Genomic DNA, 26,539 nt, shown 5'->3' on the forward strand with positions numbered 1-26,539 from the left:
AACAGAGAGTTGGCCATCTTGCTGTCGGTAATCCCAAAGCTGTGGCAAAGAAATGAGGCTCTAACAGCAACTCTTTATTTTCAACTTTTTGTTTCCAACCAAAATTTTATTACAAAGCTTGCCAAACATCAAATTAAAAACAACTTGCACCTAATATCCAGATACTGTGACACTGCCCGCCCTTTCAGAACCAGGCAAAGAACCCAAAGTTGTTTCCTTGTAAGCTTATTAAAACACACCATGTTGATTCCAGTAGAAAGCATGATAGAAAACCACCTGCTGAACACCTTAGGACTAGTGAAACAGGAAAGGATGACAGAGTGCAGAGAGTAGCACGGCAAGATCAGACGGGCACAGCCACTTAACACTAAGCTACAGAGCAGGAGGATCTGAACATTTGCATCTAGCTCACATGTGATATGTGTAATAGAAACCCAAATGTACACACTATATGTACTGCATCCTTATGTTTACTCTGGGGACAATGTAGCTTTGAATACAAAAAGTCTAGTGAACTTGCCACTTGTCCTGCTCCGGGACAGTGACTGGAAAACTATCCAACCTCACTAGCACTGAAGGCTACAAACAGCTTATACACATCTATTAAACTGAGAGAGAAAACTTAAAGTTGTATCAGGTAGAACTCCTTTCTAGAGAGTTCTAAAAACATAAAGGATACAAATTAATATAAACTGTATTAGCTAAACAGTAGCAAAAACACTGTTGAATTTTAAGTCAAAAAATATATAAAAATAGTAGCCTAAAATGGCAATTTTTCCAACACCAATGTGTATAAAAATGTTTAAATAGCGCCGTTACTCAAAAAATATTTTTTTTTCTATTTGCAACATTTTATAAAGGCAAACACACACCTGCAAATTGAGGTAGCAAAGCCAAATTCACAAACTTTGGATAAAGAAAAATAACTTTCCTATGTTTTAATTTTAAATGAATTGTAATTACTTTACAAAACTTAATTTAAAACACTGAAAATATTCTGTTAAAAAACTACTTAGTTTCTGACAATTATCTCACATTCAAAAACTGTACAGAAAAATCAAAAGTCACCATATATTACATAAAAGTCGTCTATGTGTTTATATTTCCAAATGCACTTTTGAAGGCTGAGGTGAAGTCACTGCTATGAATGGTCCTTTAAACAGGTCCTGCAAGTAACCTGCCCTTATTCTTCAGATATACCACCAATATTGGGCTGGGTTTTGCTTGATTTATAGACTAATAAACTGGCTTAAAGAGAATTTTGTTCTAAGCACAATGAAACGTAGATGTACTTTAATAAGAGTTTTCAATTAAGAAAAATCAAATGGCAAAAAGAAAAAAAAAATTGAAAAAAACCCAACAAAAAATAAAAGTTAAGATTTTTAGGGATTAAAATTTTCCTATTAATAAGCAAATTTTACCATCTTTGTAATTCCCCTTATATTAACTGCCATAAGAATAAATTTAACTACATTAAAAGATGTACTATTTGGCTCTATAGTCCTGACTCAAAAACAAACCTAGAGATCCTGTCAGTGCATCACATTAGTTCATTTGGACTTTCCCTTGTTTCTGGGAGAGGTCTGAGCTGCCAGGCAAGCAGCACAGGTCAGTAAATGTAGGGGAATATGCGGTAGGGCACTCGCTGGCAGTACTTCTCCCAGGCCAGGCCGTACTTCCTCCTGCACTGGTGTTCATCCCGGGCCTCTCGATGGATAAGCAAGGCGGTGAAGTAGATGATGTAGAAGTAGGGCAGGAGGTGGTTGAAGCCTGCAGGGAACCAGTGGCTCGGTGAGTCCCATTTCCCTTACCCACTGAAAGCCAAGCTACGCCAGACACAAACCAAACGTTCATTACAGTCTCCTTAGAAAACCTATCTCAGAACACCCCCAACCCGCTCAGAAGGTAGGCAACACCCGTTAGACACCAAGAGAGTAGAGCCCGGAGCTGCCTACAAGTCCGACCAATGACATTCTCTGTCCAGGGAAAGTCATATTAACACTGAGTTGCTTACCACATGGGAGGGACCACGCCAGAGCCATGATGAGGTCACCCAAGTAATTGGGATGGCGAACAAAGCCCCACCATCCGGAAACAAGCAGACTTTTCCCCGTGGAAGTATGAATGGTCTTCAAATCTATATAAAAACAAAACCTATTTTAATGACTTCTAAGAAAGGCATAAAAATCTACACATAATAAATCTAAATCAACAAACTAAAAGTCAGTCCTTACGTGCAAGCTTTGGATCAGTGGGATTCTTCCGGAAGGCATTTTTCTGAGAGTTCGCACAACGGAAGATTACATATCCACACACTGCAATTTTAAAATATTTTCCTGTTAGTAATTTAGATGTCATCTAGCATCTAAAATCTCACTTGTCATCATCCATCTTGAAGGCAAACACTGCCAGTCATGCCCACAAAGAACAGTGTCTGAGACAGCAACAAGTGACAGTGACTACAGGCTACCTTATCTGCTAGTCTGAGACCTTCAGCCAGAGGCATATTTCCTCAGTAAAATACCAGCCGAGTCAGAAAACAGTGTTGGCACTTCAGGGTCCGTACCCCCTCCCCCGCCACTTGGGAGATGTATTCAAATTTCAACAGGCTCTAAGATGGAACTACTATGACAAGGTCTGAATAGCAAGAAATACGCAATCTCCACTGCAACGTCTCTTTCAGATAGATGCAGACTGTGCTGGGTAACTCAGGGCCACTGACATGAATAATCAAACCAATGGAGAAACTACAGCTTCCTTTAACCCGTGTTTAGAGTTCCTCTTCCATTACAGGCAATGTCATAACCTAGCATCAATGTCATAACCTAGCTCTACTTGACGCTCAATGGTCCTTTTCCCACCCAGGAGGCTCTGGAAGATTACTTAAACAACAAAGAAATAACGGGAAACCATCTCAACTGGCAGAACTCACAGCAGCCAAGCCGAACCTGTCTCTCTGCCCCTGTCCACCCTTCACATGTGCTGCTGTCTCATTCAGCCTGTCTCCAACCCTGTACGAACCACTCCCCAGAGGACTGGCTCCCTCTCCCGCACAGAGGCCTTCAATGCATTGCCTGAGCTACTCAGGCCACACTCCCTGCTATTGTTTCGACAGTGAGACCAAAAGCTGTATAAAGACCAATTTTATTTTTAAGATCTCTTTTAAAAACGCAGGCATCTGACAGAAATTATTCCTAGAGGAATTCATTTTAAGTTAAATTACTTAACAATAAAAGTAAGATGTTCAGCTGGGCGGTGGTGGCTCATGCCTTTGAGCCATCCTCCCAGCACTTAGGAGGCAGAGGCAAGCAGGCAAGCAGATTTCTGAGTTCGAGGCCAGTCTGGTCTACAAAGTGAGTTCCAGGACAGCCAGGGCTACACAGAGAAACCCTGTCTCAAAAAACCAAAAAAAAAAAAAAGATGTTCTGTTGTAAGAACTAGTGGAGAGCTAGCATGTATTCCCTCTCTTTGCAAACTTGAGAATTTTTTCAGCACTTATCCATCATAAATTATTTCAAGTCTGTGATCAAGTAAGATGGCATGCTACAGACACCAACCAGAAAACAGCAAACACAGTGCCTCGGACTGAATAGAGGCTAAGACTAGCACTCACATTTCAGAGCAATGATGACAGAAGCCAATGGCCAGGACAAGTCATGGGGATGGCTGACCAGGTAAAAGGCCTGGAGGCTGTAGGTAAATGGAACCCACACTAAATCCCCAAAGGCCAGCATGAAGCCAAAGCCGTCGTGCATGATGTCCATGGAGGTCAGAAGTGCTTCCTAAAATGACAGGTGGGAAGAAAGAAAACCATCTTATGTTTAAAGTACTAGTTTATGGTCAAGTATATTAAGTGAAGGCACACCAAAATATTGAAAGGCAGGTCCAGTTGCTCTGGCTTACGTCACCGTATCCCACCCCTCCTGTCTCCTCCCACAAAAGTTGCTGTAACAGATGTCTAAAACCCTCTTAGGCCTTTGCCCAGGACTTCCCTGACCTCGCCTTCCTCCACCCCCAGCTTCAGTCCCTTCCCTGAACAGCTCTTCTCATCCTACAATCTCCCCTGCATTGTAAGTCTCTCATTTTTCAGATGTCCATGCTACAGTCCCTAGCAAAAAGTAATGGTTCAAAAAGTATCTGTGGGGAGAACCAGCTCTCAAGCGTTCCTGCCCAGATCACACTAGGCAAGATGAGAGTCAGAGCTCACGGATCCAAGCCCTAAGGCTCACACCCTAGACCTCAGTCAGAATGATGTTAACTGCTTAGAAAGTCATTTCCGAATAGAGCTGTCGACACAGCCACCAGTGTTCACGTGCAGGCCCTTTGAACGACCTCATCTTTATCAACACAAGGTACAGAAGAAGCAAGCTATAACTGTCCTAATTCTGTATATAAGCAACTCGAGAGCTCCCCAGAGGAAAACCTCACTCATCAACTCTCAAAAAACTGCTTGACTTCATGGCCTCCAAGAATTCATCTCTTTTTAAAATTAACTATCTTGTGCAGGTATAGAATACATTCCTATAATCCCAGTGTGGGAGGCCAAGGTGGGAAGATCACAAGTTCAAACCAGCATGGACTACTAGGACCTCAAAAAAAAAAAAAAATACACACACACGCACACATAACCTTGAAAATCCAACAAATTACCTCATTCCAGAGAGCGTCCACCACATATAAGAGCTGGAAACTGTTAACCAAGATCATTGCCAAGGACGGAGCAGCTCGCTCCTGAATTTTCATTTCCATCAAGAGCATCACCAAGTTAATAACCACCTGGGAAGAGAGGCAAGAAGACACCGCCTCAAAGGCACTGGCAAGGACAAGCAGAGCTGAGACCCCCAGTGCACACCGCCAGGGCCACCAGAGAACAAGACGCCTCAACCCTGACGTGTCCCCTGTCTGCGCTTCCTGACAACACATGGGGTCTCTGATCAAGAGAACAACGCAATGATGCTCTTACGAACTGTGCTCTTCAAAACAGTGACACCGTCACAAGAGCCTAAGGAACCAGCACAGTGAGAGGAGACCAAGATGAAAGAATGGAGCAATAGTTAAGCACCAATGAAGCCCAAAAAGGTTACGGATCTCCTCAGTAACCCTGCCCGTGCCTGGACTGTGACTGAGCCTGCTGTTAGTACAGGGATCTGGAGAAAGAAATTGGGAGTCTTGCTTCCATGTCTGTAATTGTCCTCCAAGTCTGAAACTGGGTCAAATAAGGCTTTACTGAAAAGGGAAAAGAACTCATTTTTACATTACTCCACCTTCACTATCACTTCCTAAATATATGTAATAAAAATTGAAAAAAAAAATCTGTGATGTTTAACAATCCGTAACAAGTTCTCTTAAATATATATATATATATATATAGTAAGAAAATATTTTGTGTTAAGACACAATTAGATAAAACTATAATCTTTAAAAATTGCCTACATTTCCTTCTAAATACAAGATGAAGTCATACCATTGAAATTATTTAAAAAAAAAAAAAAAAAAAGACATACCCATCCAATCAATCCAGGGCGCAACTCACAAAAGAACTTGAGATCGAAAGCACCAAGTCTCGGGTTTAACTCTCGGCCAATGAAGAAGTCGTAGACAGCATTTCCTGGGAAGGAGAAAGTATTTACCTCACAAGGTGCTGACCTCAGGCCTCTGCTCCCTGAGGAGACGGACTGCAGAGGAGAAGCTAAGGACAGAACTGGGAAGCCAGGGCCGCCACTGATCTTGAGAGCTCACTTCGCCTCTAAGGAAACTACAGGTTTATTTTTAAACATACGACCTTTTGTTTTATTTTTGAGACGAGGTCTCATTATGTAGTCCTGGCTGGCCTGGAACTTTATTTGGATCAGGAGGGCCTCAAACTCATAGAAATCCTCCTGCATCTGCCTGACAAGTGCTCAGATTAAAGGTATGGGCCTCCACACCCAGTCCATGGGAAACTTTAAAAAAAGTATCTTAGGTCAGAACCAAATAACTTGCAGCCTGTTTTTTTGTTTTGTTTTGTTTTGAAGGAATTTACTACTTGACAAAAGTAAACAGGCAGAGAGTCAGAGCTGCTGAAGGATTTTAGTCACATACTTAGAATTAATGAGAACTAAATAGAAAAGCATGAGAAAAAAACTTAAATTCTGCCTTCAATTTTTTTCTTCACTTGTTTTCTATGTCTCTTTATTTCCCAAAATTAAACTAGACAAAAGCCAATCTCTATGAGTAGTCATGGCTGCCAGGGCTCTGGACACAGCCATGTAACCCTTGATGGAACTGCTCACCGGAACTGGCTGGTGACAGCTCCTCCCTCGGGGCTCGCAGAGAGCGTGCATAGAGGTAAACACTCAGGACCACAGAGAACCCAGTAGCTGCCAGTGCCAACTGCAAGAAGTGAGTGTACAGGTAGCACAGCTCGACACCCCAGAAGACAGCTGCTCCCAGGGCTGCAGATGTCAGAATGAAGGCATACAATCCTTTAAAGAGGGAGAACAGAGTTAATTAACATCACTCATCCTGGGGCTACATTTGGGGGTTTTCTGAGACAAGTCACACTAGGTTGCCCAAGCTGGCCTTAAATTCCCGGGCTCAAAAAGACCCCCCCTTCCCCAAACACACAGGAGCTACCAGCCAACACAGTGTTTTTCTGATTAAATCTTAATTTCATTATCCAGATTATTTTCATCTATATGCAGATAAGCAATGTCCTTAAGGTACAATCTTCATTGTAAATACCACAGCTCTTGTACTGTCTTTTAAGAATGCTAACATTATTTGGCAATATGAACCATCCTTACCCACTGTTAATTAAAGCCAAGCTCAAACTCACTGTTAAACTGAAAAGAATCTCAAAATGCACTCACTACTCCAACGTTCAGAGTCCAAAGTCAAATAAGTAGCTCCCAAAAGAGATGTACAAGAATACATTTTCAAGTCTAATGCCACTACCTCACAGGAGAATAATCCTAAGATATACAGTTATAAATATTTATGTTGGAACTCACGAGTTGGTAATGGTATAAAAATATTCTAGTCACATTCTGCCACATAGAAAATGAATATTAAGATGCTGTACCCTCGGGCTGGAGAGATAGCTCAGTGGTTAAGAGCACCGACTGCTCTTCTGAAGGTCCTGAGTTCAAATCCCAGCAACCACATGGTGGCTCACAACCACCCATAATGAGACCTAACCTTCTCTTCTGGTGCGTCTGAAGACAGCTACAGTGTACTTAGATATAATAATAAATCTTTTGGGGAAAAAAAGGCTGCTGTACCTTCACAGTAGAGGCTATAATAAAACCTGGGGAAACCAAGTGTGCTCACTCACACTTGTAACCCCAGCACATGGCTCACTAGGCTCCACTCTGATGCACAGGCAGCCAGCAGACTAAAAGCCCCAGGAGACAAGCCACAGGCCACAAGCCAGTCTACGGCTGCTGCCTGCCCAATCTGGGGGCAGGGAGTGCACAACTTCACCTTTTGGCTAAAGAAATCATTTTTCTTACAAGAGCTGAAGTGCTTAGGTATGTTCCATATGAAGTCATAAAATTATATTTCAATTAACAGTCAAACAAGTCATGGTCATTAGTGAGAGGATTTCTAACCCCTGATAAAAGAGGATCACCACAAGTTTGCTTTGTAAAGCCATGTTTGCTACCTACCAAGTTTACTCCAAAGAATAATTTAACCCTTATAAAATGTGTGAAGTGTACAACTGTGTTCACTCCACAGACTGCAGGATAATCACTCAGCATGTCTTAGGAACTTCCTTAGTGGTAAAATCCCATAACAGGAAATAGAATGACACTAGAAGCACAGACCAACAGAGAAGTCTTTACGCAAGTACCAAGGGCCCAGGCGCAGGGCTTGGCCTCAACGCCCTCCACAGCAAGAGCAGAACTGTGAGCAGACAGCCTGTAGCGGGCCAGCAGAGCCAGCAAGAGCCATGGCATGCCAAAGATTATGAGACAGGCAGCTTCCGTTAGCGAGGAGCTGGGCAAAAACAGAAAGATGTCCGGCACGAGCAAGCATGGTTCCAGGCAGGTACACGGCCGGCTAGGATGGCATGCAGCTCGGCACCTGAAGGCAGGTAGCCCCGAAAACATTTCTGCTTCCCGGCTGGCAGCCTGCAGAGTGATTTCAGTTAAAAGTGCTGGCTAAGCCCATGAACAACCACCCAAACTAGGAAATAAGATGGAAGCCAAACATTAAAATTTACTCAGACCTTTCCTGGCTTCCAGTGGTTCACCTTAGGGAGTCTGGCATTGCATCATACACATACAGAAGCTAGACACATCCAGCACCATACTCAAATGTGGACTCAGCCTAGCAACATACAATGTCCTCTCCCAGGGCTGGGCAGTGCAATGATCTCAACGGTCACCAACAGATCACAGTTGATCTACAACTCTACAGTGCTGCTAAGCCAGGACACTGGCAGGTCAGCTGCAGAAAATACATTTTCAACCTAAGGTATGGCCAACATAAGATGGACTTATGTGAACATAAGCACAATCATAAGTTGAAGAGCATCTTTCATAAAATTCTAGAAATAAATGGCGTCACTCTACCCAGTTTAGTAAAATGGACAATCTGTGAAGGACGACCACAGAGTCCTAAAGTCGCATGAGTGGCGCTTTCTCAGTCTTCAGAAGGTAAAGGTGCACATGTGCTGACGATCAAGACACTCAGGCTCTTACCCAAGCTCCAAGCTGCCTTCCCTGCTCCCTAGTGCCAAGTGTGTACTAAACACAAGCTAGCCCACAAAACTAGAGCCCACCAGGAAAAGTCCACTAAATAGAAAAGACACTGATGTGGCAAGCCATAACTGTCAGAAAATAAAACAGAAGAGGCGAGGGAGAAGCCAAAGCTTTCTCCTTGCTTGTGCAGTTCCAGCCAAGTTCCACACCTTTCCTTTCATCTTCCCCTTCATGAAGCAGCAATACTGACTACAGCTTCGTGGTGCGAAAAGCATAGGGAAAGATGAGGTTTTCAAGCAAAGGGTGGACAAGAGTGGACACACATTCAAGAGACAGCGCTCAGAGGCCAGTCAGCTGCAGCCAGGCTCACAAGGACAGGAGCAGCGGGCTCCTAGGTGGGAGCGACTGAGATGTATACAGCAACAGGGGAGCCTTTAGAGAGCCACAAGAATGCCTGCTATGGGGAAACCTTAAGACACATGCGGAATGATGCTGTACTGGCTGGTTGTGTCAACTTGACACAGAATGGAGTTGTCACAGAGAAAGGAGCTTCAGTTGAGGAAGTGCCTCCAAAAGATCCAGCTGTAAGGCATTTTCTCAATTAGTGATCAAGGGTGGGAGGGCCCATTGTGGGTGGTGCCATCCCTGGGCTGGTAGTCTTGGGTTCTATGAGAGAGCAGGCTAAGCAAGCCAGGGGAAGCAAGCCAGTAAAGAACATCCCTCCATGGCCTCTGCATCAGCTCCTGCTTCCTGACATGTTTGAGTTCCAGTCCTGACTTCCTTTGATGATGAACAGCAGTGTGGAAGTGTAAGCTGAATAAACCCTTTCCTCCCCAACTTGCTTCTTGGTCATGATGCTTGTGCAGGAATAGAAACCCTGACTAAGACAGACGGTATGTGCTAGTGAGAAAATGAAGCATGCTGGAGAGATCACTCTCGTTAAAAGTATTTGCTCGGCACTGGAGAGATGGCTCAGCATTTAAGAGCACACACTGCTCTTTCAGAGGACCCAGGTTTAGTTCCCAGCACCATACAGTGCCTGACAACCACCTGTAACTCCAGTTCCAGGTGTCTAACAGCTTCTACTACACACACATGATGCACACACAACATACACTCAGACACACACACAAGCAAAATATTTTAAAACAATATTTAACCACACAAAAAAAAATATGGTGGGGCAACGTCTGCTCTTCTCAACCTAGGAAAACAGGCTGGGTTCCCAGGATGTCACAATGATCAGTAACTCCAGCTGCAAAGTACCCAATACCCTCTTCTGACTACCATGGGCACCAGGCATGCGTGATATATATAATTAAAATATATTAAATTATATGATACATTTAATTTATATCACACACGCACACAGGCAGACAGGCACTCACACATATAAAATAAAAATTAAACTTTAAAAGGAAAAAGGAAACAAAACTAACCAGGCCAGTAGCACACACTTGTAATGCCAGAACTCAGGAAGCTGAAGCAGAAGGGCTAGCCTGTACTACAAAGTGAACTCAGGCTAGCCTGGGTGACATGGTTATGCCTTATCTCAAAGTAAAAGGAAAACAGAAGATACTAAGAGTACTATTCTATTTTACACACATTTTTCATAAGCTGGAATAAGCTAACTTATCTACAAGTTCTTCAAACTACTAAAAGATAACCTTCTGTTTAACACGCAGTGAATTAGCTCCCACAATGTAAAAACTATAAATGTTATGCCATTGAGTATTTAAGAAAATCACCATTCAGTCTATACTTGAGTCTTCTTCCATCAACAAGAGGTGTTCCTTCTGCAACCTTAAAAGAAAAAAAATTACATTTTTATTTAAAAATTAAAGGACATTATCTTTGTGTTTTTTGAGACAGGTTTTCTGTGCAACAGCCCTGGCTGTCCTGGAACTCATTTTGTAGTCCAGGCTGGCCTCAAACTCAAAGAGACCCACCAGCCTCTGCATCCAGAATGCTGGGATTAAAGGTGTGTGAGTGTAGTGCCACATATATATATATATTGTTGAGATATATATATATATATATATATATATATATAGTTGAGAATATATATATATATTGTTGAGAATATATATATATATATATATATATATATAAAATCTTCTCAAACTCTTGAAATTCATTATTATACCCAAGAAATGAAGTAGGAAACACAATAATATTCTAGTAATTGATGACACAACCCCAATGTAGGGATTTACTTTAAACATATGTAGTTAATTTGTTTTCAATGCATCCAAGACTATTGCAATAACCACCCTCACCAAACCATCCCACACACAGAACAATATTAGTGTGCACAAGACTCTCCACTGCCCATCAACAAGAGTCTAATCCCACTATCTCTCATTTGTGAGGTTTGCCTTAAAAATTTTACACACACATATCCAGAAAATCCATGACAGGATTAGAACCAGAAAAACAATTTGCTTAAAATCCTTTCATAACTATTAATCACCTGCATTGAGTCCTTCATGTCTCCTTATATTTAGTCTTTAATTATGTGAGGAGGAAAGGAAGGAAGGAAGGAAGGAAGGAAGGAAGGAAGGAAGGAAGGCCGGCCACAGGAAAACTGATGGGCTTAAAATGTATGAAGTAGCCGGGCATGGTGGGGCACGCCTTTAATCCCAGCACTCGGGAGGCAGAGGCAGGTGGATCTCTGAGTTCAAGGCCAGCCTGGTCTACAGAGTGAGTTCCAGTACAGCCAGGGCTACACAGAGAAATCCTGTCTCGAAAAACCAAAAAAAAAAAAAGTATGAAGTGAGATCATGCAAACTCAAACAGAAAATGTACGTGCTGTTTCTCATATGGGGAGTCTAGCCATAAAATATGTATGTACGTAAAGAACCTTAACACAAGAACAGAGCTTCTTCTCAATGGGCAATGTGCTGTCAACACTGCACACACTGACTTGCTCCACTACACACACTCCTGCACAAGAGTGAGCATGTGTGGCACACCCAGTGCACAGTGGTGCCCAAGAGGGTAAGATCACCACCTGAGTAAATGGGCAGCCACATAGATCCCCAAGTATCAAAATGTAGCCATTCATTCACTTTAAGCTGTCCAATATTAAGATGGCATCATCTTCCAGCACTGTTCCTCTGCTGTGGCAGGGAAACCCAGGACAGAAACCTAAAACCTGAGATCACAGCACTGGCGAAACCCTAAGCGATCCTCCTCAATTGCAGGTGTCTTCTTGGCCTTAGTCTGACAACAGAGAGGACCTCTCGACTGACACTCGACATCTGCCTGTATGAATGCATGGTTATTCTCACCTGACTCTGAACAGAGCCCTGTGGTAAGAGCGGACAGCCACTTACAGTGAGTCGTCCACAGCCCCACCCTCCTAACAGAATTTCCAGCTGGCAAAGATGCAGTCTCCTAAGAATGAGATCTGAAATAAATTATGTACTGCTTAGGGCAGCTCATGTTCTTGAACACATCTCTAAGGAAAGGTACAGACACATATGTAGACGAAACACCCATACACACACAGGGGAAATCAAGCTGAGAACCAGTACCCCTGTCTCTGCTTCCAACCTGACACTGATGCAAAGTGACCAGCCACCTCTCTCCCCAACACCATTCCTCTGCTATCATGGACGTTACCCTCAAAGCTTGAGCCAAAATAAATCCTGTTGTTGTTTGGTTTCCCCCACCCCTTGGCTTTTGTCAGGTATTTTGTTGAAAAAGAAAGAAAAGTAATATAGGAAATTAGATAAACCCAAATCATATTTTTAAAGTTGTGCTTAGTACGAGGAAAGCTACAGAGCTCAGGAGTAAGGCTCAGTGCATGACTGACGGCTTAACTTTGAAACTGCTGCAAATCTTAAAAAAGACAAAGCAGTCAGTAAAGTTTCACAAATCCCCTTCAGCAAAACCCTACCTTCAACCTGGGTGGCACATGTTTATAATCCAAGCACTGCAGAGGCGGAGGCAGGCAGGTAGATCTCTGCGAGCTCAGGACCAACCTGGTCTACAGAGTGAGTCCAGGTCAGGAAGGCCACACAGCCAGGACCATGTCTCAAAAAACAAAAAATATACATACAACAAACCCCCAAACCTTACCTTCCCAACTGGTAGAAGGTGGAAGAGAGCTTGAACGAAAAACCAGAGGAGGTAAACGCCGCACATCCTGGGTTCCCACAGCTCATGGAGAGCCGGCAGAGGCGGAGGGAAGTGGAGCAGCTCCGGGTCCTTCTGCCTGCACTGCAGCAGCAGCAGGAGGACGCAGGCAGGCAGGCCCAGCATAATGAGCAACACACCTGCAAGCACAGGCATCAGACCTCATGTGGGCTTTCTATTTATATTTATTTTACTTTCAGGGCAAAACTAGATCTGGCTAGCTGTCTGAAACCAATTTGTAAGTTACCATCAAAAACTCCTCATCTAGGGGGCAGAAGCATCAGCCTGGTGGTTAAAAGCACTTGCTCTCTCACAGAGGACCCAGCACCCACATGGTGGCTCACAGCCATCTGTATGTAACTCCAGTTCCAGGGAAGCCAATGTCCTCTTCTGACTGCCCTGAACAACAGGCACACATGCGGTACACATAACAAATTCACAGGTAAACATTCATACATATAAAATGAAGGAAATAAGCCAGGCATGGCGGTGCACACCTTTAATCCCAGCACTTGGGAGGCAGAGGCAGGTGGATTTCTGAGTTTGAGGCCAGCCTGGTCTACAGAGTGAGTTCCAGGACAGCCAGGGCTACACAGAGAAACCCTGTCTCAAAAAAACGGAAAAAAAAAAAAAAGTGAAGGAAATAAATCTTTAAAAAAAAACAAAACAAAGCTCTCCCTGTCTAGGCTGGGAGATGCTCAGCAGGGAAGGGCGTCTGATACCTGGAGCTCACAGCCAGCGTTCATGTGAGCCCCAGAGCATTAGCTTGCTTGCTCTCTCCCTCCCTCCCCCACCAAAGTCATAAAATGTAGTGACTTTTAAACTCTCTCCCCGTCACTTCCAGTGAGCACACAGCCTTGGGTGAGTGACAAATGTAGGGTCCACCTCAGAGGCCAAGCTCTGAAGCTGTCAATTCCAGCCACAAAGAGAGCAGCGTGGAGACGCAGACACCAAACAACGGCCAGGCTAATGTGGTTGCACAGCCTCTGGTAGCCTTGGCCTTGAACTCTTGATCGTCCTCAGTCTCCAGCTCTGCCTTGTAGGCCAAAGCCTCTTAGCTCAATGAGCCCCCTGGTCCTCACAGCAGACTTTCTATCCATAGGTTTCTAACATGCAGCATACTGTCACACACGTACAGATTATGGGCAAGGACAGCAAGCAGAGCAGGTAACCCAAGCCAGACTGTGGGCTGCCACCAGCTCACATGCTCACTCACTGCAGGCTCTGACATACACTCTGTGTTTCGTTTGGGAACTTTTCCCATTAATGTATTTATTCACTTTACATCCCAGTTGCAGCCCCCCTCTCACAACCCTTCCTCCATCCTCCCTGGGTACCAACCCACCCTGGAACATCAAGTCACTGCAGGGCTAGGAGCATCCTCTCCCACTGTACTGGCTAGTTTTGTGTCAACTTGACACAGCTGGAGTTATCACAGAGAAAGGAGCTTCAGTTGGGGAAATGCCTCCGTGAGATCCAACTGTAAGGCATTTTCTCAATTAGTGATCAAGGGGGAAAGGCCCCTTGTGGGTGGGACCATCTCTGGGCTGGTAGTATTGGGTTCTATAAGAGCAGACTGAGCAAGCCAGGGGAAGCAAGCCAGTAAGGAACATCCCTCCCTGGCCTCTGCATCAGCTCCTGCTTCCTGACCTGCTTGAGTTCCAGGCCTGACTTCCTTTGGTGATGAACAGCAGTGTGGAAGTGTAAGCCGAATAAACCCTTTCCTCCCCAATTTGCTTCTTGGTCATGATGTTTGTGCAGGAATAGAAACCCTGACTAAGACACCCACTGAGGCCAGACAAGACAGCCCAGTTAGAGGAACAGGATCCACAGACAGAGCCTGGCAGTGGTGGCGCACGCCTTTAGTCCCAGCACTTGGGAGGCAGAGGCAGGCAGATTTCTGAGTTCGAGGCCAGCCTGGTCTACAGAGTGAGTTCCAGGACAGCCAGGGCTACACAGAGAAACTAGCTTCTGTACTAGCTTCCCTAGTCCTCCATTCCTTAGTCTCTTCCTGCTGCACAAAGACTTTTCCTGTGCACATAAGGGCAACCCTGCCCACCCTTTCTCCTCCCTAATGGGCTTCTCACACCTACCAGGCACTCCTCCAAACTCCAAGTTCTTCCTCTGTGGAGTGGCCACTTGAAAGGTTCCCAAAGGTGCGGGTGCTTTGGTGACAAGGTTTTGTTCCTCAGACTCTATTTCTTTGGCTTTGACCTCTTCTCTCCTGGGACGAAGGCTGTACTGTGTAGCTATATATCTGTCTTCTGTTGACAAAATGATCCTTTCCTAGTTTAAAAACAAAAAACAAAAAAAAAACCCAAAGTATTAAATATCTATAGTCTATACTCAGTGCAAACACGACTAACTCAGCATCTCTATAGAGCTGTGAATGTACAAGAATAAGTGTGCTGCCGGGCGTGGTGGCGCACACCTTCAATCCCAGCACTCGGGAGGCAGACGCAGGCGGATTGCTGAGTTCAAGGCCAGCCTGTTCTACAAAGTGAGTTCCAGGACAGCCAGGGCTTTACAGAGAAACCCTGTCTCGAAAAACCAAAACAAAACAAAAAAAAGAATAAATGTGTTAAATCACATGCACTCTTCAGGACAGAACACAAACAAATACAACACAACAAATTCCAGTGTGAGTCTGAAGGAAAAAGAATAGAGTGTGCCGCAGATGAAGGAGTGTCTCGCACCTACCTGCTTGTCTTTATAAGGTGTAGCGTTCTTCTCCATGTGTTCGGGCTCCCCATTGTACACGCTGATGCTGTTTCCAAACGACTTCTAAATGGAAGAAGCAGCGACAGAATCAGCATCACAGGGGTAGCAGGTTCTACTGGGCAGGAAGCAGAGACACGCTAAACCATCGAGAGATGAAGGCAACCACACCTCCTGGGTCCTCAACAGTCAGCTCTTACAGTGCCTCAAACTTGTGGCAATCCTCCAGCCTCACCTGCGTGAGCGCTGGGGTTACAGCTGTGCAACACTATGTTTTGGAACAGACCTCTGCATTAACTTTCTCATCTTTCAAGCACTTTTATACGAAATGCTTCAATGATTTCACTGTCATACGGTAACGTTTCTATGAAAGGCAGGTGAGTAAAACCTGGCAAATTTATTCATTAGCTAAACATAAAAATGAGGAAAAGACTTTCAGAGACCCTAAACAGTCTATAGTGGGAAGGCTGGGTGTTTGTGTTTCCTGCAACATGGTATTTGCCCTTACTTTTTCCTTCCTACATGTCCCTCTGTCCCTCTTGACTCAGCCTCTGAGTTTCTTGCAGAAGAAAGAGAAGCCATTTAGCTTGCAAGTGCTTGTTAAGGCAATGCTTGCAACAGCCTCTCTCCTCCTCTGTAAAGACTGTCAAAAAAAACACTCCTAAGCCAGGTGTGGTGGTGCACGCCTTTGATCCCAGCACTCGGGAGGCAGAGGCAGGTGGATTTCTGAGTTCAAGGCCAGCCTGGTCTACAGAGTGAGTTCCAAGACAGCCAGAACTACACAGAGAAACCCTGTCTCAAAAAACCAAAAAAAAAAAAAAAACCACTCCTGAGTCAAAAAGAAAACAAAGTCCAAGCCCGTCCTTCAGAAGACAGCAGATGCTGGCAGATGGCAGCTTTAGCATATTAGGGATTAGGTCAGCAAGCAATAGAGCACCCGTGATACACCTGAGTTTACCCAAGTGTCAATGAATGAGCCATCTGTCACCAAACGAAGACACACCTAAAAAGCTATGTGGAGCATCTCAGGTTTTGAATAATCTCTACTAACCACAGATAAACCAGACAGCTAACTCTAAACCATGCTGACTACATACCAATGCTTTCCATGCAGTGGACAGACTTACGATGATGGTTAAGCACTCAACACTGGGAGGGAAATTACTGAGATCACAACCGGGTGTGGAACGGAACGATCATAGCATGATGTCCAAAGCTGAGGCAGCCTAACTGTGAACTTGCACACACACACACCACAGTAGGTTAGGCTCTGCTGATGAGGGGCAAAGACAACCCGTAGCTCTTCTATCAACAAAAGAGCACGTGTGAAAATGAAAGCTGGGGCTGATGAGATGGCTCAGTGGGTAAGAGCACCCGACTGCTCTTCCAAAGGTCCGGAGTTCAAATCCCAGCAACCACATGGTGGCTCACAACCATTCCGTAACGAGATCTGACTCCCTCTTCTGGAAGTGTCTGAAGGCAGCTACAGTGTACTTACATATAATAAATATAAATAAATCTTTAGAAAAAAAAAAAGAAAAGAAAATGAAAGCTATCACAGACAACAGTACGCAGCATCTGCCCCTTCCCCGATGTGGGAGAGAGGCACTCAAAGCAACAACAAGCTCACTGTAGTAAGAAAACACAAAGTCTGAAAAAGGGAGGTGAAAATCTTTGACATCAACTTGGGGGTGGGGGTGGAGGTGGGGGTGGAGGTGGGGGTGGGGGAGGCCTGTTACAATCCTCAGATGAAAACCAAGCATTCCACATGGTCTTGACGCTGACATAAGCATGCTCACCCAGTCTAGCAACAGGTATTACAAGCCTCTGTTCTGCCCTGTCCATCTGGCCAAGCAGCTTCAATTTCCTCAAAGCTAAGCCTAAGAAGATAACTAGATACTGCAGAAAAGTAGGTGTTTAGAACAGTGAACACTGAGAGGAAAAACACAAGGTTGCACCGCAGAACTAACTTTAACACTAGTGTGTGTGTGTGTGTGTGTGTGTGTGTGTGTGTGTGTGTTTCTTCTGATGTTTACTATGTAACATACAGAAAGAGGAAACTATCAAATTGCAGGTTATTCTCAATATTTGACATTTTAAAGTCTAAGTGCATTATTAGAGGACTGGCAAGGTGGCTCAGTGTTTAAGAGCACTGACTGCTCTTCCAGAGATCCTGAGTTCAAATCCCAACACCACATGGTGGTTCTCAACCACCCGTAATGAGATCTGACACCCTCTTCTGGTGTGTCTGAAGACAGCTACAGTGTACTTATGTATAATATTAAATAAATATTAAAAAAAAAAGATTAGGCCGGGCGTGGTGGCACACGCCTTTAATCCCAGCACTTGGGAGGCAGAGGCAGGCGGATTTCTGAGTTCGAGGCCAGCCTGGGCTACAGAGTGAGTTCCAGGACAGCCACGACTACACAGAGAAACCCTGTCTCGAAAAACCAAAAAAAAAAAAAAAAAAAAAAAAAAGATTATTAGAAGCTTATATGATCTGTTTCCAGAAGAGATAACATTTAATGAGTGGAATATAAAAGCATTCTTTTTACTTAAAACACTTTGCTCTAGTGTCTAAAACAGTGGATCTCAACTTGTGGGTTACAGCACCTTTGGCAAACCTCTATCCCCAAAAAATACTTACATTAATATTCATAGCAGAGCCAGGCGTGGTGGCGCATGCCTTTAATCCCAGCACTTGGGAGGCAGAGGCAGGCGGACTTCTGAGTTGGAGGCCAGCCTGGTCTACAGAGTGAGTTCCAGAACAGCCAGGGCTATAACAGAGAAACCCTGTCTCGAAAAAAACAAAACAAAACAAAAAAAGATTCATAGCAATGGGGCTGGCAAGATGGCTCAGCAGTAAGAGCACTGACTGCTCTTCCGAAGGTCCTGAGTTCAAATCCCAGAAACCACATGCTGGCTCATAACCACCTGTAATGAGATCGGACGCCTTCTTCTGGTGTGTCAGAAGACAGCAACATGTACTTATGTATTAAGTAAATAATAAATAAGTAAATAATTAATGAATAAATCTTTGGGCCAGAGCAAGCAGGGACTGAGTGAGCAGAGTTGACAGTAGTGAGTGGGGTTAACTGGAGTAAGCGAGGGTTCAATTCAATTCCCAACAACCACACGAAGGCTCACAACCATCTGTACAGCTACAATGTACTCACAAACATAAAATAAATTTAAAAAATTAAAAAAAAAGATTCACAGCAGTAGTAAAATCACAGTTATGATGTAGCAACAAAATATATGGTTGGGGTCAGCACAGCCTGAGGAACTGCTGTACAAAAGGGTCACAGCGTTAGGAAAGCTGAAAACAAATGAGTTAAAATATTCATTATCGATTGTGGTAGCTTACCCTATGACCTCAGAACGGGGCAAACAGAGGCAGGAGAATTTTATCAAGGTCTTGGTCAGCCTAGGCTACCTTGTCTTAGAAAAAAAAAAGTAATAAAGTAAAAAAATGAATAATACTACATAAAATGAAAGTTATTGGCTAGGTCCCCAGGCTCCACATGTCCACTGAAAACGCCATTTTTTTTTTCATAGTTTTCTCCAAGGGAGCCTCCTTGGTAAACTATTTTTTTTTCTTAAAGATTTATTTATTATTATATCTAAGTTAACTGTAGCTATTTCAGATGCACCAGAATAGGGCGTCAGATCTCATTACGGGTGGTTGTGAGCCACCATGTGGTTGCTGGAATTTGAACTCAGGACCTCAAAGAGCAGTTGGTGCTCTTAACCACTGAGCCATCTCTTCAGCTCGAAAACGCCATTTTTAAACAGTGAAAGTGATCAAGCAGAAGGATGCCAACTGGGAGAGCAAGAATGGCTAACGGAGTAGTTGTCTCCTCGCTTCATGGCCTACAAACTGTGCCTGTTTCAACATAAACATCTTTTGAAGACCACACACTATCAGGACTCCTAGTAACGTTATTTTGAAGCTGATACAGTAGCTTCGGGCAGAACCGCTTGCCCTCAAGCCCAATGATGGGAGCACACAAGTGGAATGGGAGGAAAGGCCCCATAAAGCTGTCCTCTGACCTCCACCGGCGTGGCCACACACACACCAAACACATGGACGGACACATATACTAAAAATGAAAAAGTTAAAAATAAAAAACAGGGGATCCATCCCATAAACAACCACCAAACCCTGACACTATGGCAGATGCTAACAAGAGCCTGCTGACAGGAGCCTGATATAGGTTCTCCTAAGGGCCTCTGCCAGTGCCTGGCAAATACAGGAGTGAATGCTCACAGCCATCCATTGGACGGAGCACAAGGTCCCCAATGAAGGAGCTAGAGAAATTACCCAAGGAGCTGAAGGGGTCTGAAGCCCCATAGCAGGAACATCAATATGAACTAACCAGTACCCCGAGCTCCTTGTAACTATACTACCAATCAAAGAAAACACATGGTGGAACTTGTGACTCTAGCTGTATATGTAGCAGAGGATGGCCTAGTCAGTCATCAATGGGAGGAGAGGCCCTAGATCCTATGAAGGTTCTAGGCCCAGTATAGGGAAATGCCAGGACTGGGAATGGGATTGGGTAGGTTGGGGAGCAGGGGAAGGGGGAAGGGGACATGGGATTTTTGGAGGGGAAACTAGAAAGGGGTTAACATTTGAAATGTAAATAAAGAAATGTTCTAATTAAAAAAACAAAAACAATTTTTCCTGGATATTCAAAGAAACTATGCTTTCTATTTCAATATCTGCTAACAAAAGTGCAAGTAATCTGGATAAGCATTTGTGTAGGGAGCCAGTGCAGCGGACAGATGAAATAAGTACCAACACAAGCGGAGTCAGCTTAACTTGCAGAATTTCCCTCCTCATCTCCTTCTCCTTCTTCTCCTTCACGTCAGCCTCATGGGAAGCAGAGGCGGATCTTCTGGAGCCTTTTGGTGCCCTGCCCGGGGATCGGGAACGTGATCTTGAGCGGCTACGGCTGCTGCGGCTGCCGCGGCGTCGAGAGGGAGAGCTGGAAATGGAGCCACTTTTTCTTTGCTTAAAGGATTTTAAAGGCTAGAAAGGGAAAGGGCACAGAGATGTCATCAGCGCACTCGTGTCCGGTGTGGCCACTCTCTGTTGCTGGGCATTCTACACTCACACTCACGGCTCTGAGAATGGAGCACACAGTGTGATGCTACAACAACAGCCCAGGTCCTGGAAAGACACAGCGCTTTGCCTGCTCTGCTAGCTTGGAGGGTATTTCCCTGGAATCAGTGACTTTATCACATACATATTATATACTCCTAGCAACACCAGGGAAGCTTGGAACTGATACTGCCTAAAACTGACATGGTGAGAAAAGATCATGAGCATGCAACCAAGTTTTCAAACAGCAGCCCTACAGAGTCACTCTGAAACAAACTCGAGTTCTTTTTTTTTTTTTTTTTTTTTTGAGACAGGGTTTCTCTGTGTAGCCCTGGCTGTCCTGGAACTCACTCTGTAGACCAGGCTGGCTTCCAACTCAGAAATCCACCTGCCTCTGCCTCCCGAGTGCTGGGATTTTTAAAGGCGTGCACCACCACGCCCGGCTCAAACTCGAGTTCTTAAAAACAGACAAGTTAAACTCCTTGGTCAGCTGCCACTCTGCCCTAATCCACTGCAAGCCACTCCTTCCTTGTTTCCAGGGTAAGGCAGGCCTAAGGCAGGCAAACCCCTGGGGCTCTGTCCAGGCACTGTTTTGTGTATGTGGCCCTCAGCTAAGGGTGGCATTTACACATCTTAAATGGTCACTAAAGCATCAAGAGAAGTCATATTGCATATGGCTGGAGCTGTCCCTAAACCACAGACGCCCATGAGCCATGACCCTAAAACATTTACTAAACACAGTGTTCATCCACAGACCATGCCTGGGTCCAAACTATTGGTTAACAGTGGGCCACAAGGTCCAAAACTGCTATGTTCTAAGTAGACGGTTTTAGAGCATCCCAACTAAGCAATTTTATGCCTAGAAAATCTAACAAAACTCTGCAGCTTTATTTATCCTTTTTTCATAGAAATTAAGTATTTGTATACCATAGCTCAATATCTTAAAACCCATACCATTAACAGATTGGCTTGGAAGGGGAAGCTGTGAGCTGACCTCAAACCTAGTAAATGTCACTCTCTGATTACATCACCACTGTCGAGGAAGAAGCCCAAGCCCTGCCACATGGTAGCACACACCTTTAATCCCAGCACTCATGAGGCAGAGACAGGCCAATCTTGAGACCAACCTGGTCTACAGAGTTCCAGGACAGCAGAGGCTACACAGAGGAACCCTGTCTTGAAAAAGAAAAGAAAAGAAAAGAAAAGAAAAGAAAAGAAAAGAAAAGAAAAGAAAAGAAAAGAGAAAGGAGGGGAGGAGAAGGGAGGGGGAAGGGAGGGGAGGAAGAGGAGAGAAGGAGGGAAAGAAGAGGGGTGAGGAAGGGAAGAGGGGAAGAGGAAGAGAGGATGAAGAGGAGAAAGAGGAGGGGAGGGGAAGAGGGAAGGAGGGGAGGAAGAGGAAAGGAGGAAAGAGGAGGAGGGGGAAGGAAGAGAAGAGGGAAGGAAAGGGAGAGGGGAGGAAGGGAGGAGGAGGGGAGGGAAAGAGGATGGAAGGAAAAAGAGAGAAGAAGAGGAAGAGGAGAAGGATGAAGAGGAAACCCAAGCCTATTAAACGCCCCTAGCCTGTCTCTGGCTAGTACTTGACCACGCCACATCATCCACAAGCTCTGTGACGCTGCCCTCCCTACCCTCCCTACGTTTCCCATCTGTCCTAGCGCTCAGCCCAGGGAAAGCAGCGCTAACAAAATCCCTAAAGCCAGGGTCCTTTCCTGTGTAAGACCTCACGGGACGGTCACAGACCCAATGGCACGAGCTCTGAGGATCTGGGCCTATACCTCACTCCCATACTCCCAGAGGCAAGAACAGCAGGTCCCCAAGGCAGGAGTCTGGCACGGACCTCCAGCTCCTCCCACCCACTGCAGACTAAGGCAGACATACTCACCATGATATCACTCTCCTTCAGTTCCAGTTCGGTGCCATCTTTGTATTTTACAGTGTAGAGCTGGGATTTGTTGTCGTGGCTCAGAATCTCTACTTCATAATAAAGGGAGCTCCCAGGCCATCGGCCTCTGACCACTTCACCCTCAGCAAACTTCCTACTTGACATTTTCTAAAATTAGTCTGAAAAATTTTAAAGAAAAAAGTTAGTCAATAATTATTACTTCTTTTTCTGGACTAGGTTGTTCACTTAAACAACTTTCTAGCTGGTTTTAGCTTTAGGGCCAGGAAGCCAAGGAGGGAGTGCACAACTCCTTATTTTATAGATGACAGAACTTGAGCTTAAAGTTAACGCTTTGTCAAAGTTCACAAACACAGGGGAGGGAACAGCAGAGCATCACAAAACATTGTGTGAGCTTCATTCTATACCATCTGGAATCACTCTGTAGGAGCCGACTTAGTCACTGCAGCGCAGACAGTGGCACTGAGGATTAAACCCTGACAAAGTAACAGGCATCAGACTGGACAACTTAGAATGCTACCCCCTGCAGTAAAATCACGGCACACCTCAAAAAGACACTTATTTTTATTTATAGATCTACATGTCATTTTTATAAAAGCTTTAAAATTCTTAAATTATATTTTTAACAAGTTACCTTACTGGAAAATAATAAAACCATGAGACAAACTGGGGAAATTAAAAATGTACATTAGTGGGCTGGAGAAATGGCTCAGCGGTTAAGAGCACTGACTGCTCTTCCAAAGGTCCCGAGTTCAAATCCCAGCAACCACATGGTGGCTTCACAACCACCCAAAATGATATCTGATGCCCTCTTTTGGTGTGTCTGAAGACAGCTACAGTGTACTTACATATAATAATAAATAAATCTTTTTTAAAAATGTACATTAGCATTACTATAACCTACCAACAGGAAGGACTTCAAATCTATAATGAATAACATATTTGAGGTTTACTTCATAAGGTTTGCATTCTCTGAGTCAAATCCCAAATGCATATCAATTAACTCTGCCAGCCGCCCACCTAAGCTAACAGTGTGCACCTCTCCAGCCCACAGCTGACGCCTACTCCAACTGTAACAATCTTCACCGCCGCTGTTTCAAAACATGGCCCATGAAACCTGCAATACTTCAAGAAACCACAACTCCCAAGAATTTTCATTTACAGGAGGTAATATCAAATGATGGCTGTGCTCTGAGGTGATACTTCTCTCTCCAATGACCCGACAGATCCACAGGATAAAAGCCAGTGCTCTGATACCAATGATAAGATAAGCAAGCAGCAGACAGAAAGACTCCTTCACCTGCTGAGCAAGTCTCCATACATTGCCCAAGCACACAAAGCCACACTCCTCACACACTCCTGCCAAGAGCTGGCGATGCAAGTCTGCAGGAATGAGAAAGAGCCTTGCACACTGGGGAATTAAGGAGAAAGTAGCATTACCCACACCTCCCAAGAAAGTCTTTTTAAATAACATTTCTTCACTGTTAATCCCCTGAAGGGAAAAAAAAAAAAAAGGACTTCCCAAGCTTCAACTGTTTATACAGACAACAGATGAAAGAAAACGAAAGTGCTTATCTGGTGATAAGAGGTTCATTACGGAGCCTGCCTCAGTCTCCCTAACTCGTGAGATAGCATCTCTCGGGTAATGAGTATGTTTGGAAGTTTTAGGAATGAAGTTAGACTGGCAGAAGCGACCATGAGGGCCCTCAGGAAGCAGGAGAGCACTGGCTCACATCTGCACAAGGAGGAGGGGCACAAAAAAGGAAGGTGACAACAGAAAACTCTGTCCATTTCAACACTTAGTTCCAAGTTGCCCGGGACAAAGAGGAAGGAAATGCGCTGGGCTTCCTTCTCTGAGTCCCCACCTCTCTTCCTCCCCAGATTACCCCAAATCAATTAGGTTGTCCTACTCCTTCCAAAGTTTGAGAAAGCCGGCAATGTCTTTCTATATGAAGGTGCCAGTAGGATCTCAAACAACACTTCAATACAAGCACTTTGTGGCTTGGGGACCGACTGCATCTTTAAAAGGCCCTGGAACAGATTTATTCTGAACCATGAGAAGCATCCAATCCTTGCCATTCATCCCATCCAGGTACTAACCACGCCCGATGCTGTTTGGCTTCGGAGATCTGATGAAATCCAGAGGATTAGAATGGTATGGCCCTAGACTCATTGTTATTTCTCTACTGCATCTTGAAGACAACACATTAACTATATTGATTGAGTCCAACAAAGAACACAAGTCAAAGTTTAAAAAAAAAAAAAACTTCTATTACTTATTAAATAATAGGTAATACTTAATCAAGGCACCCAGTAGATACTTAAGCCTCAATTTTTCAAAAATATGCCTATAATGTGTAATATAAAATTTGATCCCCAGAAAAAAAGGGAGGAAAAGAACTGAGACTGGCAGGGCATGGTGGTTTTAATCCCACTCTTTGGGAGGCAGAGGAAAATAGATCTCGATATGTGGAAGGTCTGCCTAGCCTACACTGTGTTCCAGGACAATAAAGGCTGTGCAGAGATCTTGTCTCAAAAAAACAAACAAACAACAACGACAACACAAAACACGAACTGACACTTGATGGTGATATTTTATATGGCAGGTAGAGAACGACCTTGTCTTAGGATTCAAAAAATGGGCTGCCAACAAGATATGAATGCCACTTTGCACAAGATCCACACAGTCAGTGGAAACTACATAACAGCATCCCAAATATTGCACAACAGGAGATAATTATACTGGATAGGACAAGGGGGCTCCAGACTCCCGTGTGTATTCTTATGCACCCAAGTAACGCATAAGAGACTCATACAGGCTTCCCTAAACAAACAGGTGTTTGCAAGGAAAAGTCACTCGCTAAACTATACCCTCAACCACACACGGCAGAAACTCAAAGAACCTCAGGCTTTTTTTCCTGTCAACCCAGATTCTTGCTAACCCGAGGGTCAACTTGGCACTGGATGCCTCACATATTATGGTACAATATACCACTATGTATGTGTGGCCGATTTCTTTCTACGATGCTCAGGAGGCGTTACTAAGGTCTTTAATCGTTTCCCCACTTTCCCAAATTCACTTAAAAGAAAAAGCTCAAATGGTGGCTTACAGCTACCCTTTAACACCTGAGCCGGCACAGGCCTGCTAGTCAAAACGCAAACAGGAAGGCGTTCGCAGGCTCTGTGCCCCTTCAGAGCCGTGCAGGAGAAAGCCGGCTGTACTGGCAGAGTGGCCTTTTCCCTTAATACCCAAAAGCACACTAATCGCTACAGTCCTTACTCACTCCCGCCCCAACTCCCCAGACAACGCTCATCATCACCCTCTCGGTCCGTATCAGGTCCTCCATCCCGCGCTTCTCTGTAGCCCCATCTTCTAACCCTCAGAGCAGCTGCTACTTTGTAGCCCCAGATCTAGTCCTGCTCCTGCACCTGAGCCACGGCCCTCGCACACCAAGTGCGCTACACACGGCGGGCGCAACGCCAGGCCAGCCCGCGGTCGCCGAAGTGCCCCGGAGCAGGCCCTCCGCACCCCAGCGCGCACTGAGTGGCCCTCGAAGCTGCTGGAGGCGCGAGGTCCGCTGTCACCGCGCAGAAGCATTCAGGAGGCCCGGATAGGCGGGACGGCGCCCCGGCAGGAGCCAGAGGCGGTTAACCCCTCCCCCGAAGGCCGCCCGCTCTCCCAGGGCCGGGACACCGCGGCGAGCACAGCCCAGCCCGGCCCGGCCGGGGCACCCAACGCGCGCGTCCGACACGGAGATCGGGGGTTGTCCGCCATCCGAAACCCGCGCTCGGCTTCCGGCCCGCGCGGCCCCAGCCTCGCCGGCCGCCCCGGGGAACCCGCTCTCCACACGCGGCGGAGTCCCGCGCCGACGCTCACCTGGCCGCGCTCCGGCGGGAACTCCAGCCACTCCAGGACAGTCACCAGCAGCCAGCGGCGACTCCGCGCGCGACACAGCCGGCCGCGCTCTCGCGCCCCCGAGGTCCCGC

At 45.1% G+C, this 26,539-nt stretch overlaps 1 protein-coding gene across 1 annotated transcript; it reads right to left on the bottom strand.

The window, feature by feature from the left end:
* Positions 1-26,539, bottom strand: Lbr (lamin B receptor). The gene is made up of 14 exons (XM_021170200.2): positions 26,430-26,539; positions 22,535-22,713; positions 20,350-20,583; positions 15,531-15,614; positions 14,924-15,116; positions 12,774-12,970; positions 10,436-10,490; positions 6,273-6,464; positions 5,505-5,608; positions 4,651-4,776; positions 3,614-3,782; positions 2,235-2,315; positions 2,015-2,137; positions 1-1,770 (listed from the first exon to the last, which is right to left on the bottom strand). Exons 2-14 carry the CDS (start codon positions 22,697-22,699, stop codon positions 1,610-1,612), a joined length of 1,884 nt encoding a protein of 627 aa, XP_021025859.1. The 5' UTR covers positions 22,700-22,713; positions 26,430-26,539; the 3' UTR covers positions 1-1,609.

The sequence above is a fragment of the Mus caroli genome, unplaced genomic scaffold, assembly GCF_978045245.1.
Source record: "Mus caroli unplaced genomic scaffold, Mus_caroli_1 scaffold_1, whole genome shotgun sequence".
Classification (NCBI taxonomy): domain Eukaryota; kingdom Metazoa; phylum Chordata; class Mammalia; order Rodentia; family Muridae; genus Mus; species Mus caroli.